This window comes from Trichosurus vulpecula, chromosome 9, assembly GCF_011100635.1.
Source record: "Trichosurus vulpecula isolate mTriVul1 chromosome 9, mTriVul1.pri, whole genome shotgun sequence".
NCBI classification, from domain to species: domain Eukaryota; kingdom Metazoa; phylum Chordata; class Mammalia; order Diprotodontia; family Phalangeridae; genus Trichosurus; species Trichosurus vulpecula.
In genome coordinates this window covers 117662688-117679859 of record NC_050581.1, presented here as the reverse complement: position 1 = coordinate 117679859, position 17172 = coordinate 117662688, and the positions used below count along the sequence as shown (strand labels likewise).

Here is a 17172-nt window from a genome sequence, read left to right as displayed (position 1 = left end):
TTTTCTAGGACTGTACATTTCAGAAGTATAACAACACAGATATAAGAATTCTAAGGAACCATCACATTTCACATACCTTACAAAGAGATTGCTCAGATGCCTTGAGAAATACCTGGGAAGACTTTTTTTTTTTCCCTTGCTTTTTGGCAGGGCAATTGGGGTTAAGTGACTTGCCCAAGGTCACATAGGGGAAGACTTATTTTTAACTGATGTAAAGTGAAATGAGCAGAAACAGGAAAATACCATACATAGTAACAGCAACACTGCATGATGATCAACTGGGAATGACTTAGCTATTCTCAGCAATACAATGATATGGGACAATTCCAAAGGACTTAGAATAAAAATGTTATCCCCACCCAGAGAAATAATTGAAGGAATCTGAATGCAGATCAAAGCACTTTTTATCTTTTTTTAAATTTATTTTTTAACTTTTAATTTACAACACTCAGTTCCACAAGTTTTTGAGTTTCAAATTTTCTCCCCTCCTTCTCCTCCCCCCTCCCCCCACCAAGACGGCATGCAATCCAATAGGTTCTACACACACCTTCACATTAAATCTATTTTCACAAGTCAATACTTTTTTTATCTTTAATTTTGGGCGTTTTATTTTTTGATCTGTGTCTTCTTTCACATGACCTTTATCAAACTACTTGCCTTCTCAGTGAGAGGGGAGGAGGGAGGAAATTTGGAGCTCAAAACTTTTAAAAGGAATGTTAAAAAAATTTTTGTTAAAAAATTTTTTACATGCAATTGGAAAAAAATAAAATAACTTTGAAAAATTGAAAAAAAAGAGATTGCTCACATCTTCTAGAGACAAAATAGCGTACAGTTAGAAGGACACTAATTAGGAACTTGCATGCTTTATTTTTGAAACTTAAAATACAATTCATTGTAAATAAGCAATAGGTGTGAAAATAGAAGACAAACTTTTTGCAAACACTTGTTGAGTTGATACTTACAGCTAGTACTTTAAGTACTTTAAAAGCCTTAAACTGTTATGAAGTCAGTTACTATTACTTTTTAACATACTTACAGAACACATGATAGCAGAATGAGGATTTCAACACAGGTCCTGTACCCTTGAATCCATACAGCTCTATCATACAACAGTGCTTCACTATACCTTGTTTCCAGGGGGTAGTGTGTGAATCAATTATTTACATTTACATTATTTACATGTATGTCTCCCCCTAATGTATGTATGTATGATTGCTCTTACTTTTTGACACAAAGGTCCCACTCCTGGACACATATCCCCATAAAGTTAAAGACGAATAAGTCTCACATTTAACAAAATATTCAAAGTAACATTTTTTTGTAGTAACAAAAATTTGGAGGAGAGGGAAGAAAAGGAGATATCTTTGGGAATGGTTAAGCAAACTGTGGTATGAGAACGTAAAGAATATCACTGTGCCCTAAGAAATGACAAATAGAAGGAACTCAGAGAAACATGGAAGACTTGTATGAACAAACATATATTAAAGAGAACAGACCCAGCAGAACAATGTACATGATGACAACAATAATAAAAACAAAAATGACGCTAAGGTAAGTTGTAGCAACCAATTTTGGTCTCACAGAATAGATGGTAAAATACATTTTCCTCTTAGTGCTAGGACCAGTATCTGAGAGGGGTCCCTCCCTCTCCAATATATGTTAGGAAAAGGAGACAAAGCCAGGACCTGACACAGCCTCTTGGGGGCCTCTGTCTGTATTGAGGCGACTTCCAGGATACCCAAAGCTTCAAACTCCACAAGGTTGGCACCCCTAAGACATCGTGGATGTCTGAAGACACAGAGTCACTACACTCTGCCCTGCTGACCAGACACAACTCATATGGAAACAAGGGATGCTTATGTCTTTCTGCATCCTGGTGGCATATTCTTGCGATGTTAGAGCTAGGTAAACCTTCCATTTGTTAAATGTTCAATGTCAATGTCAGGCATGCAAGGCAACAAGCATTTATTAAGCACTTAACACGTGCCTGGGACGGTGCTAATTGTTGGGGATAGAGACAGAAGCAAAAAGATGGACAATCTCTGTACTCAAGGAATTTATGTTCTCATGGAGGAAGACAAGAAATAAAAGAGAGCTGAAGGAGGGAGGAGAAGCTACCTTTGAGGGGCCATGGCGGGGTTGGCATGGTGGAGGGATGTTGTAAGGTGAAAGGCCAAAGGAAGTGAGGGAAGATCCAGGGTAAGAAAGCAGCTGAATCATGGTGGCAAAGTCTGACAAGTCAGAAGTACAGACATGACAAGAAAGGTCCAAGAAGTGCCTCATTTCATTCCAACATCAAATCTGAGCAGGATGAAATGTCCGGACACTTCCTTACATGTTTCTTGGTACAGAGCTGTGGGACTTATTCCCTGGTTATTTTACTAAACTCTTTTTTTTTGTTACTGTGGGGCTTTCACAGGGGCAGGACTAAGGGTTTTTAATCTTATTTCCATGAAGTATACATACAATAGCCCAGTCACTGAGCCGCCGCGGAGGACTCAGCAGCCTCCCCCTCGAGCCCCCTTGCTTCCCAATGCTCCGTCCCCCCTGCCTGCCTTCTCCCACCACTCCGCTGGCCGTTTCCACCAAGGAAAAGGAATCGTATCGTATGTCCGCTATCCGGAACCTCCACTCTTTCGACCCCTTTGCTGATGCAAGTAAGGGTGATGACCTGCTTCCTGCTGGGACTGAGAATTATATCCATATAAGAATTCAACAGAGAAATGGCAGGAAGACCCTCACTACTGTCCAGGGGATCGCTGATGATTATGATAAAAAGAAACTAGTGAAGGCATTTAAGAAGAAATTTGCCTGCAATGGTACTGTAATTGAGCATCCAGAATATGGAGAAGTAATTCAGCTACAGGGTGACCAGCGCAAGAACACATGCCAGTTCCTCGTCAAGACTGGACTGGCTAAGGTTGACCAGCTGAAGGTTCATGGGTTTTGAGTGCTTGTGGCTCACTGAAGCTTAAGTGAGGATTTCTTGCAATGAGTAGAAAAATTCCCTTCTGTCCCTTGTCACAAGTTTAAAAACCTCACAGCTTGTATAATGTAACCATTTGGGGTCCGCTGTTTAACTTGGACTAGTGTAACTCATTCATGTAATAAACTGAAAAGAGCCCCCCCCCCAAAAGAAATATACACACATGCATACACACATATGTATATCGACAACTATTTCAATACAATTAGTTTCCTTTGTAATGCTATGTATTTTATTTCATGCATTTAAAACATTTAGAGAAGGGATCCATAGATTTCACTAGATTGCCAAAAGGATCAGCATAAAAAAGTTTAAGAACCCTGAGATACATGGTAGAAAACAACTATAATGGGAAATAACTGTGAATAACTGTAAAAAACAAAAGGCACCGATAAAATATCTTTAAAACACACCAAAATTGGGCAATGGAAGGATATACCTGTTTAAATTAGATTAGGTTAAGAAAACACCAGTGGAATGGTACTGTCCATCAAGAAAATCTGCTTTTCTCACTGCATGGAAATTCAGAACCTCAGGAGAAATTATGGTGGTGAAATATATAAAGATGAAGAAGGGAAAAACAGAACTGATGCTGTCATAAATATATCATGTAGCAATGGCCTCAAAGTCCCTACCCTCAATGAGTTCACATTCTAATAAGATTCTAGACTTAAGTACACAGATAAAAATTAAAAGGTATTTTGATGAAGCAAAGGATATTACTAGAGGGGAAATCACTTATGGGTTCCCATAAAGGTGGAAACTGACTTGAGCATTAAAGATAGCTAAGGTTTCTAAGCAGAGATGAGAAGGGATGAATTCCAAGTATTTTCTCTTAAGCAGGGCAATGTTAGACATAGGCTAGCAAGTCAGGAAAATGCTATATCCAAAGTATAGCTGCGTTTCAGTCAGGCACCTAGGGGCCTTTTAAGACACAGTGACACAGACAGCACAGCAGCAGGGGTCAAAGTGTTGGATTTGAAATCAGAGGACCTGGGTCTCATTTTTAATTGGGAAAGTGAAGGGCCTGGAATGGATGGCCTCTAGGATCCCTTCCAGCTCTAAATTGGTGATGATCTGAACCTCAGGAAACACCTGGGGACAAGATAACAGTAAAGCTAGATGGACCCAGAACTGGTAGAGTGAGTGGACCTGGCAAGCTGATCAATGTTAGCTGGTAGAGAAATCTTCAGGGTGTCATGATAACTCTGCCCTCATTTAGGCTATGATCAGCCTCTTTTAACGACTTGGATGAAGACAGAGACGGCATGTTATGACACTCAGAGATGACTGAGCATTAAGGTAGAGAGCTAACACAGAATCAATACACAATATCTTAAGAGGCTAGAACATTTGAGAGAACCTAAAAAGATGAAATTTAAGTCCGAAAAAAAAAAAACAAACCAAAACAACTGGGGCAGCTAGGTAGAGTAGAGCACCAGTCCTGCAGTCAGGAGGACCTGAGTTCAAATCTGGCCTGAGACACTTGACACACTTACTAGCCATGTTACATTGGGCAAGTTACTTAACCCCAAATGCCCTGCCTTCACCCCTCAAAAAAAAAAAAAGAAAATAAATCAACTATGCAAGATGAATTTTTAGAAATCAGTTCTTCTGTTTATAGTTTTAATGTTATACCAATCACACTTTATAGAACTTGACAAAATTAATTTGTAGGAATGAAAGACACCAGAAGTTCTCAAACTTATTTGGTCTACCATCCCCTTAAAAAAAAAAATTTACTCAGGGCCCCTCTGGAAATCTACTTTCTTGTACCAGCAGTGGCATGAATATACGATGGAGAAATGGACACAAAAAGACAAAGACATGGGGCTAGGTGAGTCATATAGTCATGCTATAGACAGATTTTAATGGAGTGACTGACAGTATTTTATACAGGTTAGTTACTGAGTCATCCTGACTTCAAAGAAAAGTACAATAAAGCATTGGGTAAGTTTTTTATCTTCTTGGTCCTACGAGTGAGACACTAATTTTACTCAAGGCTAACCAAATTGAAACATTTATGTTCCCTTGCATATAGATAACCAAACTGAAATATTTCTGTCATCTCCCAAATAGATAGTTAGCTACAAAGGCGGTTTTCTTTGCCATGTCTTCTTATCCTGAAACTAGCCCTTGCCGTGCACAGGAACATTCTCAATTGACCTTGCCATGCAAAGATCTAAGAGTTTGCCTTGCAGAGGTCTGATGAGGCCTAATCAGGATATAGCTGGCTCTCCACACTTTCTTTAACACTTTAACAGGTTTTTTAAAAATTTGCATCACTTCAAAAAAATATATAATATATATTTTAAATTTTTTAAATAATTAAACTTTCTATTTTTCAAAATAATTTAAATATTCTATTTTTTAATTTTTTAAAAAATTTAATAATTTATTGTAAATTTATGTTTTTTTTCCTGCATTGAAATTTTGATGCTGCAGTATTGCATCATATAACTGTATGGTATCATACTGTGAACAATTCATTACATGCACGTATTCCTGTCGTTGCATGCTGGACTTCCCAACAACATGCAATGGGTTCACCTGCCAACACTTGCTTGTTAAGACCTGTCAGTGGCCCTGATCACTGATCAGTTATAACTTGCATTTTGTGTGTTTATTTGAAAAATAAAGTAATTACTATGACTTTAACTCTGTTGCACAACAGATGAAACATGTACCAATGGTTTTTCAAAATTGTCTTCTCTTCTTTATGCTTCTATCGCACCCTTATTTTTATTCAATTTTTATTCAACTGCACCCAAGGCTACTACTACCCACCCCGAACTGTTACAATGCCTCCCAGGGGGTGGTATCACCTACTTTGGGAACTAGGAACAGGTCCTAGACTATCAAGGAAATTAATGATAAGAGCTAAGGGTGAAGGGGTAATAGCACTTCCAGATCTCAATCTATATTATAAATCAGTAGTCATCAAAACCATTTGGTACTGGTTAAAAAAATAGAGAAGTAGCTCAATGGAACAGATTAGACAAGACAGAATCAGAAATAACGGAACTCAATAAACCAGAATTTGTTTAACCCAAAGAAAATATAAATTGCAGAGGAAAGAAATACCTATTTGATAAAGAACTCTGGGAAAACTAGAAAGAGGCCTACTAGAAATTAAGTTTATACCACCAACTTATACCATACTCTTTAATAAATGTGAAATGAATATGTATCCTGAATATTAAAAATCATCCCATTAAAAATTAGAAGAGAAACATCATACATAAACCTTCCACAGCTATGGGTAGATGTATTCTTAAACAAAGAAGGGATGAACGCAATTGAAAATTATCAAATAGGTTATAGGTTACCTTGACTACATGAAACTGAAAAGCTTATGTAAACATAAAATGTGTCTAGGCCACAAAAAGTAGCAATTGAATTTAAAAAAAATCTGTCTCAAATTTCTATGTTAAGGGTTTGATATCTAATATACGTATCTAACTAGCAGATACAAATAAAAGCAAAAGCCATTCTTTAATAGATAAATATTCAAATAATATGAACAATTTTGTTTGCCCCTAACTAAAAAAAAAAAAAAATTTGTGATTCAGTCATGTCCAACTCTTCGGGACTCCATTTGGGGTTTTCTTGGTAAAGATGCTGAAGCAGTTTGCCATGATCTTCTCCAAATCATTTTACAGATGAGAAAACTAGGGCAAATAGGGTTAAGTGACTTGCCCAGTGTAACACAGCTTACTAAATGTTTGAGGTTATATTTGAAATCAGGAAAATGAATCTTCTTGACTCTAGTCCCAGTACTCTATCCACTGAGCAACCTAGTTGTAAACTATTAACAATTATTTAAAAAAACGCTCCAAATCACTGATAAGATGCAAATCAAAACAGCACTGAGATTTCACTTCGCACTCAGCAAAATGGCAAAGATGGGAAATGATAGGAATAATCAATGTTGGAGGGCTTTATGAGAAGTATGGATCAATTCTCTGCTGCTTGTGCTAATTTTGGCCTAACACCACCAAGAATACACAGGTGCTCCATTAGCCACCAACACACCATCCATACGTGGAACCATCAGTTATAGCAAATGGAGAAGTTCTGAATGCCCTCACTTACCTTGGTAGTGTACTTTCCAGGGATGTACACATTGATAATGAGGTTGACGCACGCATTGCCAGAGCTAGCTCAGTGTTTAGGAGGAAAGTATGGTAGAGAAGAGGTATTAGACTGATTACCAAACTGAAGGTCTACAGAACCATGGTGCTGACTTCATTGTTGTATGCTTGTGAAACCTGGAGAGTCTACCAGCACCACACCAGGAAACTGAATCGCTTCCATTTGAATTGTCTTAGGAAGATTCTGAAGATCACCTGGCAGGATAAGGTACCAGATACTGAGGTCGTTACTCGAATTAAACTGCCAAGCAACATGAATGTAATGGAATATTAAATGTTCTATAAGAAATGATGAACACGAATACAGACAAATATGGAAAGATCTACACGAACTAATGCAAAGTAAAGTAAGCAGAGCTAAGAAAACCACATACAGGACTATAAAAATGTAAACTAGAAGAACCACCACAAAACAATCAAAAGTGAATGTTGCAAAATTAAAAAGAACAAGTTTGGCCCCAAAGAAAGAATATGAGAAGAAATGTCTCCAGACTCCTTTGCAGAGTTGGGTGTCGCACACTTGTGAAACATTGCATATATTTTCAGATTTTTTTTCCCCAGTGGATTGATTGGTTTTGCTAATGTTTTTTGTCTTCTTTTTCTTCAAAGAAAATATTCTTTGTTATATTGGGTAGCTTTTGGGGAGGGGAGATAAAAAAAGGAATTTTTGTGGAGAAAAGCTGTTTAAATAGACTCATAAAATGACTGAGAGTGTGATGTGAGAACTAATGCAACCTTAGAACGAATGAACAGCAGAAGCACAGGGCTCAGGATAAATGAGGTGATAATCCTCTTGTTCTCTGCCCTAGTCAGATCATATCTGTCCTGTATCATGGGCATCACACTTTAAGTTGGAGGTTGACAAGTTGAATCATGTGCTAGAGGATAACCAGGATGGCCAGGGGATTTAAAGTCATGCAATCTGAGGACTGCTTGAAGAGCTGGAGATTTTTATTTGGAGAAATGAACAATAGAGTTAACATGATAGCTATTTTCATATCTGAGGGATTTTCATTAAAGAGAAACTAGATTTCTTTTCTTCTTTGGCCTTTAAGAGAAAAAAAGAGTCAGAGAGAGGCAGATTTTGGCTCAATGTAAGGTAAACCTCTGTAAATAACTGGAGCTGTCCAGAAGTGGAAATATGCAGCTTCAGGAAAGTAGTGAAGTCAGTATCATTAAAGGACTTCCAATACTACTTATCAAGAACATTTCAGAAGAGACTCATGCTTCTGGTTCAGGTTGGACTAGATGACACTTAAAGTCTTTTCCAACTTTGGGATTTTGTGTTAAGACTTGCATTAAGATCACTCAAAACAAAGCTTCAAAAATTTTAATTTTCAGATATCTCTGAAGAGATCCAAATAGAGGGATCAATGAGAAGCCCATGGTGTCAGGTCCCACATAAAGCCATTTTAGGAAACAATGAGATTCAAGTGGGATGGTCAAACAAATCCCCACACTAACTGAGGCCCCTCCACCCAGGGTTGAACACCTGATCACTTCATCTCCCTTCACAAAACGGGTTCTCCACTATAAAAATCCCTAGCCTCTCCTGAGTAGGAGAACCTTCCTTAATCCGGCGTTCTCCCCTCTCCCTTGGGGTGGGATGCCTTAAATTGGGGTCTCCCTTGAGCTGTTTGGTGTATATGTTACCCTCAATAAATGCCTTTATTTGATTTGGAAACTGCCTGAACAAATTCTTTCAAGACGACCTTGTACCCCAACAGTTTGGGGTGCCCTGAATCTCATGCTATCTACTTAATATTCAAGCCTGACAGGAGAGTCACATGATCTTTGTATTGATTTTGGCACTCCAGAAAATATATCCTAAAATATGTCCTTTATGCTGACCACTAACACCTGGCCCATTATAAAACTGCTACAATTAAGACAGATGAGGTCTATTTTAGCTCTAAAGCTAACAAATCTCCAGCTAGATAAAATATTATTTACAATTCATGTTATTCACAAATACAGTGGCCTGGATTTGAAATAAATACAGTCATTTAAAATCAGAGGCTGAAATTCAAGTTGGAAGAGTGTAACTCTGAGGATACAAAATCGACATTGGTTGGACTTCAAGCTCATAGCAAAAGCAGCCAGTGTTGAATTATTCCTAAGAAGTCAGACAGGTTTTTTTTCCCTTTCTACAGGTGAAATCCTGGAGTACTATGGCTCATAGGAAGGGGTGGTAAGGCAGGGCAGGTAAAGGAAGTGAGGAAGGTCTGAATGAGAATCTTGTAGCAATTCCTAGTTTGGAAACATACTTAAGGGAAAATTAGGCAGGAGTTGATACTTGTTTTCCTAGGAAAAGATGGTGTTTATGCCACTGGAAGCTACCTAAAAATCTCAACATACCCATAATCCAGGGATTAGAAATCCCTCTTTAGATAAGAAGAATCTTAAAATAAAAGGAATGGGAACTTTTGCCTCATTCTGCGTTCTGTAAAGTTTTTCATAAGAACAGTGACATTTATCATGAAATGTCAACAATGAAGTTTATTACGAACAAAACTAGGAAAATGCATCTATGGTGATCAGTTGTTCAGACACATAAGACTGATGCTTGGACAAGTAACATTTCAAAGCCTTCAGTATAAAGAAACTTTTATTATAGCAATATACCTCAAAGTACTTCACAGCAATGGTGCAAGTATAAAAAATACATTTATTCATGTGTATTTTTTACTTCTACTTCTGGAAATGCTCAGGAATTACATACATATTCAGAGTTTATGACAACCACCAGGAATTCTGAGATTCAAAAAGCCAGCACTCATGCAAGAGCATCCATGCCAGTATGGGGATCTGCCTCCATGATTCTCTTTCTTCCCAGTGTATAAAATTAGCCCTGTCTTAACCTGGTTTTCTCCTTTTCTGATCATCTGCTAACCTACTGTACTGCCAAAAACCAAACCCCTAGGCAGATGGAAATTGATTTCAACATCCTCCTTGAGTATTTGCAACTAATTAAGACATAATCCCTACACAAAGTTCAGCAGTCAAGAACACTAGGGATTTAAAAGCCAACTTTTTCTACTATAGTAAATAGAAACAAAGATTCTAAAGAATCCCAGAAGCCTAGAAAATGAATATTCTTAAATCTTTAATGCAGTTTAACCAACATTTAAAGGCCTATTACATGTAAAGATCCTGCCAGGAACACAAACAGAAAGAGTCCCTGCTCTTGAGGAGCTTACATTCTAATGGGGACATAATCTACATAAGGAGAAAAATAATTACAAAATATACACAAAAAGCAATAAAATATAACTTAAGAGAGAAGGCGAACACTAACAATCACAAACAGGAAGGGCAAAATGGCAGCTGTATTCCTGGGCTCACATAATTCTGGATCTCAGAGAGTGAGTGTGACAATGCCTTCTCTGGCCTACAGAAAAAAAATTCTCAAACTTTATTTGTCTGCGACCTATTATAAAGAATCATCCTTGTCTACCAATTAAAAGCCTTAGTGACGGAAGCAGCAAATCAAGAATTAAAAGCATAGAGTTCTATTTCTGGCTCTATTTCAACATGCTTCGTGACTTCACGCAAGATAGTTCTCTCTGTATTAATTTTTTTTCCCCTTGTAGGGCAGAGCCTGGCAGTGGATATATTTAAAACTTTTATGTTCTTAGAATAAAAGTGCCAGGCAAATATCAGTAATTATAAAGATGAAATCACTGCATGTAAAGGAGCTATTTTTATACAACTGAATCAGATGGTCTAGCTGTGTATTTTATTCATTAGGTTCAACGTGCAACATCTCCCCACACCTTACTCCCCCACATATACACATAAAATTTCTATGTAGTTCTTTCGCAAATCAGTGTGTCCAGTCCTACCCTCATTTTGCATCCTTCTTCATCATCAGACATATTCTGGCTTGTAATACAGCTAATATGGTCATCTTATACTGTTGCTTCACTTCTTCTATGTGCCCTGTCCCTCCTACTAGAATCTTTATGTCAAGGACTTTTGTCTTATACTTCTTTCATCTCCCGAACAGTGCCTACATGGAACAGCTCAGAAAATGTGTGTTGAACCATTACAGGAATAAAGGTGGTTCTGAACTGGTCCCATCATGGACCTCACTAGAGTACAGTATTCAAATCATTCTCCTCTGAGTGAATCCACAATTGAGTAGTGACTCAGAAAGCCATGAAGTCTCTGGACAGGTTAAGACTTTCATTCAGAGCGGAGTGAAGGCTGTCATCTTCAACCATTTCCGTTAAGTCCTTCAGGGTGCCCTGGCTAAGTGAGAGGGCTTCAAACTTGAAAAAGATCATGGGGCTACTTTGTCTGCGTAATTCACAACTGCCATATGAAACTAATGTGAAAACACTGTATTTTCCCCAAAAGTTTACTGAAATCACAAACTGTACCTTCATAACACTGATATCTGCTACACGGATGGGAATTTTAAATTCTTAGTGAGTCAATGAGGCCATTCAATAACTGAATATATCCCATTTTAGGGTCCAATTGAAAAATGTGAAAAAGTACCACAAAATACATTCTGTTACTGTACATGGCTCAACCAGACAAATGTAAAAAGGTAGCCTGTTCTATATCTACATTAGCCAAGAAAAGTCATTTGCCTTAAAGATTCTACAACCAAACATGTTACTGTAAATCACATACAGTTTGAACAGAACCACGATGTTCAAATCATACTTTCCAGGGCCTAGCACAGTGCTTTACATATGACCAGATGCTTAATATTTGCTAAATTAAACTGAATTGAAAAGCAACTCCCCTAGTGATGGGGATGAGATCTGAACCCCTAAAAGGAAAACACCATGTCTTTGAAAGCAACCCAGTCCCTGAATTTTCCCATACATTTCAGTAGCCCAGATCACTAGTGCCTCTGTCCAAGGCATCAGGCCCACACCAGTACACCTAGATTACTTAATCAGCTTACCTGACAATCCTTAATCTCATCTAGATCCCTTTCTCCAATACCTCAGGACCACCCCAGGCTACTGGCCACTCCTAGATAACATCCAGATCTTCCTTTGGTATAAAAATATTCACCTCATCCTCATTAAATTGAACAGAGTCCTTAAAATCTGGCCAGCTTCTATTGGTAACAGAATAAATCCTCTCTGGGACTGAAAGAAGGCCTGATACCACACCCTGTTCCCTTACATTCTGGGGTTCCCAATGCCCCCAAACCATAACACTATACAAAACCTAGTACATAATAATCACAATATACACTGAGGATATACACAGCTGTTGTAGGCATATGTATGTAAAGGAAGATTTCAAATCATTCCCGTTTGTTGTGTGAAAATGTGCTAGACACCTCTGTTCTACAAGGTAACAGAATAGACTGAAGCCGTATTGCTGCACAGCTACAAGAAGAGCAGAAATTTGTTTTTAATGAAATCCACACTGCCCACATCAATATTTTCTAAATAAAAATATATATTTAAGGCTTTAGCCACACAAATGTTTTGGGATGGAATAAACTTATGGAAACAGATTGAACACTAGGTTCTCTGACTTAGCAAATATAACAAAGTAACTAGCAAATAAAATTTAAACTCTTGTCATTTCAAGGCCCTGGACAAGCCTCTGATATCTCTGTTCAGCTTTCTTTCTCACTACTCTATGTTCCATTCAAAGTGAACTAATTGAACTTGCAATTGCCCATCCTCTTTTCTCCCATTTTGTCACCAAGTCTTTCCTCATGTTGTCCCTACATTCATCTCCATCTGTTAAAATCTCTCCCTTCCTTCAAGGCCACCTTACCCATGAAAACCTTTCCTGACTTCCACTAGGTACAAAATCATCTCATCTTTCTCTCTCAAAATTTTTTCTCACAGTACTTTTCCTGGACCTTAGCATATCTACACTCCCCAATATCACTATTACTCCAAGTGTGTGTATGTGTGTGTGTGTAACATCTATCCTAATCAATTCAATTAATCTTTACTAAATGCCTACCATGTTTGAAGGCACTGCTTTGTTAAGATACAGATACCTATATCTCTACCTACCTATATAAAATACATCTAATCTAGATGTAGATATATCTATTTTTATAAGATATATGTCTTAACTATAGCCATCTATTTTTTAATTAAAAATTCTTACTTGCCAACTGCCTGAATTCTTTTACGTCTACATTTGTTTACATCCCATGTCCTGTGTTATTGCTATGTAATAGCAATACTATATAACAGCTTCTTGGCTTAACCAGAAATCAGAGATTAATTTATGAGATGAACTGTAGTTGACAAGGAAGTTGTGTTAGGCTGGAGTCTAGGGTATACAGCAAAGAGCTGGAAGACAAGGTTAAACCAAAGATTCTAAGTAAGTTCCTTGTCTGGAAAATGAAGGGGTTGTATTATATGACTTCTAAGGTCCCTTCCAGCTCTATCATTATGATCCCATGAATAGATAGAACAGTGAAATTCTCTCTTTCCAGCCAAGTTCACTGGATCTCAGCTACTGCTGCATTGGTGCAGCTATGTTGCTTCTAGAGCGCCCAGGACATACTCCCAGGAATTGAGGACCTGAACAAATTAACCTGAATAACATTTCTAAGCAGACTACAATATGTTAATTGAGTGATTTTCAAACTATAAGATCCTAACTCCACCTAAAGCTTAGGTGCAAAATTTTCTTCTTCAAGTAGGCTGAGGTAAAGTTTTGTTTCGTTTTTTCCAATTAAAGCAGAAGGAAATTTAAAGCCAATCACGTTGGATCTTCCAGTTCATCATTTCTTTTATTCACTAAAGTCATTATAACATTTATCCTGCAAGACTCAGTTAGGTGCTAAAAGAGAACAATGGGAAAAGACACAGCCCCTGAAGCTTATCACCTAGTTATTCTTCCTATGGACCCAATCAGTCAACAAGCACTTATTAAGCACCTACTATGTGCCACTATACTGCTGAGAACATGCTTCCATTTGCTTAAACTTTCACAGATCTCCTGGAAAGTTTAGAACAGAAAGGTAACTTCAGTTGCTATTAGTTGTAATACTAAGGCAGTTGGAAATGACAGACATCTTTATCTTCTATTCACAAATGATGTACTAATGTACTTTTTTTTTAAACTGAAAGAATATAGTCTGTTTTAATCAATAAGACTACCTAAAGATGGCAAAATGGATGGCTTCTACTATGCCTATTAGCCTACTACAGTTAGTTTTAGTCAAACTATCTTATATTTTTCAGGAAAAAAAAAACTGATAACAGCCTTGCAAATAGATTTAAAAAAAATGTGTTTGCCCACCAAACTTGTCACCAGCCCTTCCCCCACTTACCAATGTCATAGTGATGAAACATCTGATGGCAGTGAGCATCAGTGGCCTGAAAAAATACAGGTTGTAGTTTCAATTTTTATTAAAAATTCTTACTTGTCAACTGCCTGAATTCTTTTAAGTCTACATTTTTTTTCATCCCATGTCCTGTGTTATTGCTATGTAATAGCAATACTATATAACAGCTTCTTGGCTTAACGAGAAATCAGAATTTATGAGATGAACTGTAGTTGACAAGGAAGTTGTGTTAGGCTGGAGTCTAGGGTATACAGCAAAGAGCTGGAAGACAATGTTAAACCAAAGATTCTAAGTAAGTTCCTTGTCTGGAAAATGAAGGGGTTGTATTATATGACTTCTAAGGTCCCTTCCAGCTCTATCATTATGATCCCATGAACAGGAAAAGGGATGTAGATTGAGGGAACAAGGCTGAAAAGACAATGTCTACTGGTATGATCTAAGAACATGGGTGAAAATTGAGAGAACTGAGGATTAGAGAAAGCAAGGAATGGTTTTGCAGTGGGAGGATTAGAAAGGGGGTGGAACAGAAAAGGGAAAGGTGAAATTTAAGACGCAGATGAAGGTGAAAGAATGGTAAGAAGACGATAGAAAGGTGTGAAAGGGGTAAGCCACTGGTGCCCCTCCATAGCAAGTAAGACATGACTTGATGAAGGTTTTATGAGGGAAGAGGTCTTACAAAATTAGTAAGCTATTTATCAAGTATAGTACATGCAACCTTTGGATAAAAGAACAAAATTGAGCAAATTAATGACAACTCTGTCCCTTCTTTTCTAATCCCACTGTAAGAAAGGATGGGAGGATGTTATGGTAGAATTTACACTTGCTGTGAATCACAGGTAAAGAATCCGCTACCACACAGGCATTTTGCACATGCTATACATATTGAAAAAGAATTTGAACATTTCCAAAGAATCTTATCTCCTCTACTTAGTCCTGACAACAGCTGTGACCTTATACTATTATTAAGCTCAGCACAAAACATAATACTCAACACAAGGTTATTTATCCAGAGTGAAATATGAGATCATAAAATAAAAAATCTTTCCTTAGCTATAAAGGGGATCATCTCCCAAAGATCAAAGTATTTTACTAATGCATTATCATTCCAATTCCCTTTGAATTCCTAGACCAAAAAGCCACTTCAAATTCCTTCTCAAATTCCAACAAGAGGCATTCTAGAGACAGGTTGATGACTTTTTCAATTATACGGGGGAAAGAAAGGAGGTATAAGGAAGAAATTTACTTTTATTTAGGCAAAGGGGCTCTATTTTGTGCCACATTACAGATATTTGCATTCTTTCCATAATGCACATATTAGCTTACTACTAAAATATTTTAGAAATTTCTATAGCATTTTAAGGCTTATAAAATATTAAGAAGTGAAAATATCACTCCTATTAACTCCAGTTCAAATAAAAAAAGTAACTTGCCTAACAAGGGTTATACAGCTAGCAAATGCTGGAGCAGAAATTTGAACCCGTCTTCTAATTACAAGTTCAAGCCTACATATTTAAGATACTCATTGCTGCAAACAGAACTGCCATGAAAACTTACTGCATTTAGAACTGTGTCTATATGCCTGACTAAGAGGGCAAAAAGGATTCAAAATCCTGCTGTTGTTGACAGCAACTAAGATGCAGACAACAAAAATGAGAGAGCACAGGCAACAGACAAAGCACTCCCTTGACAGCTGAAGGCTCTTGCAGGAATTAGAGAGCAGCAGTAGCCAGAGCCACAAAGGCCTACTCACCCAAAGGCCAAACTTGCTAATCATGTATACATTCACTCAGAAGTTATTACAGGAAGCAATACCAGGAGAGAGAGGAAATATTTTTCCCCCTGTATTAAGCCTATGGAAATTCACATTAATAGCTTAAAAATATGTGGTCCATGAAGAGAGGTGAACAAAGGCAGCTTCTTCCCTTAAGCTAGTTTGCCCACAAGTTACCATAACTGATTAACCCCATATTTAGTTACCACCATTAAGAGAAATGGAACTCAAGTGTCCTCATGAAACTGCCAAGTAGCAGTGCTAGAACCTAGAAGAACCTTTTCTACCAAAAAGATATTTGTATTATCTACTGATAACCTTTATGTATCTAAAAATTTAAAACAATTCAAAAGAAAATTTCAAATAATAGCTCTTCTGTTGAAGTCTATCACTTTTCCTTTTCAATGCTAAGGTTTAGAAACATGAGCTGGATGACACACACCAGATGGGAACAAATGCAATTAAATTTCATCAGATGTTCTCTAATCAGGATCTCTTCCTGTTGGAAAGAGAGTTTGTATTAGATTACATAAACACTGATCACAGGAGTTAGGGGAAGGGGGTCAGGAAGACATATTTGGGATATCTGAAAACAGCTAATGAGAGACTGGTATATATCTCAGGTGATTTTTTACATCTTTAAGGGAGACGGAATTAAGTTAAAGAAAAGATTTCCTTCCCTTAAGTGCCACTCCTATCATACCTCTCTAAAGACAAACATAAATCTATTTAAAATATGCGTATGTAAGGGGCAGCTAGGTGGCGCAGTGAGTAGAGCACCGGCCCTGGAGTCAGGAGGACCTGAGTTCAAATCCGGCCTCAGACACTTGACACATGTACTGGCTGTGTGACCTTGGGCAAGTCACTTAACCCCAATTGCCCTGCCCAAAAGCAAAAAAAAAAAAAAAAAAAAATATGCGTATGTGTACACATATATGTCTCTACCTCAAATATCTTTAAAAAG

The 17172-nt window shown here is 37.5% G+C and overlaps 2 protein-coding genes across 2 annotated transcripts in view; one reads left to right on the top strand and one right to left on the bottom strand.

Annotated features, from left to right (window-relative positions):
* The window catches only part of ARIH2 (ariadne RBR E3 ubiquitin protein ligase 2), a 65312-nt gene that overhangs the window by 24906 nt on the left and 23234 nt on the right, over positions 1-17172 (bottom strand). The window lies entirely within an intron of this gene.
* On the top strand, positions 2609-2950 carry LOC118830829 (eukaryotic translation initiation factor 1-like). Its single transcript, XM_036737817.1, has one exon. It carries the CDS (start codon positions 2609-2611, stop codon positions 2948-2950), a length of 342 nt encoding a protein of 113 aa, XP_036593712.1.

Excerpts from the sequence above, each read along its gene's own strand:
- LOC118830829 (XM_036737817.1), top strand. The coding sequence starts at position 2,609 with ATGTCCGCTATCCGGAACCTCCACTCTTTCGACCCCTTTGCTGATGCA.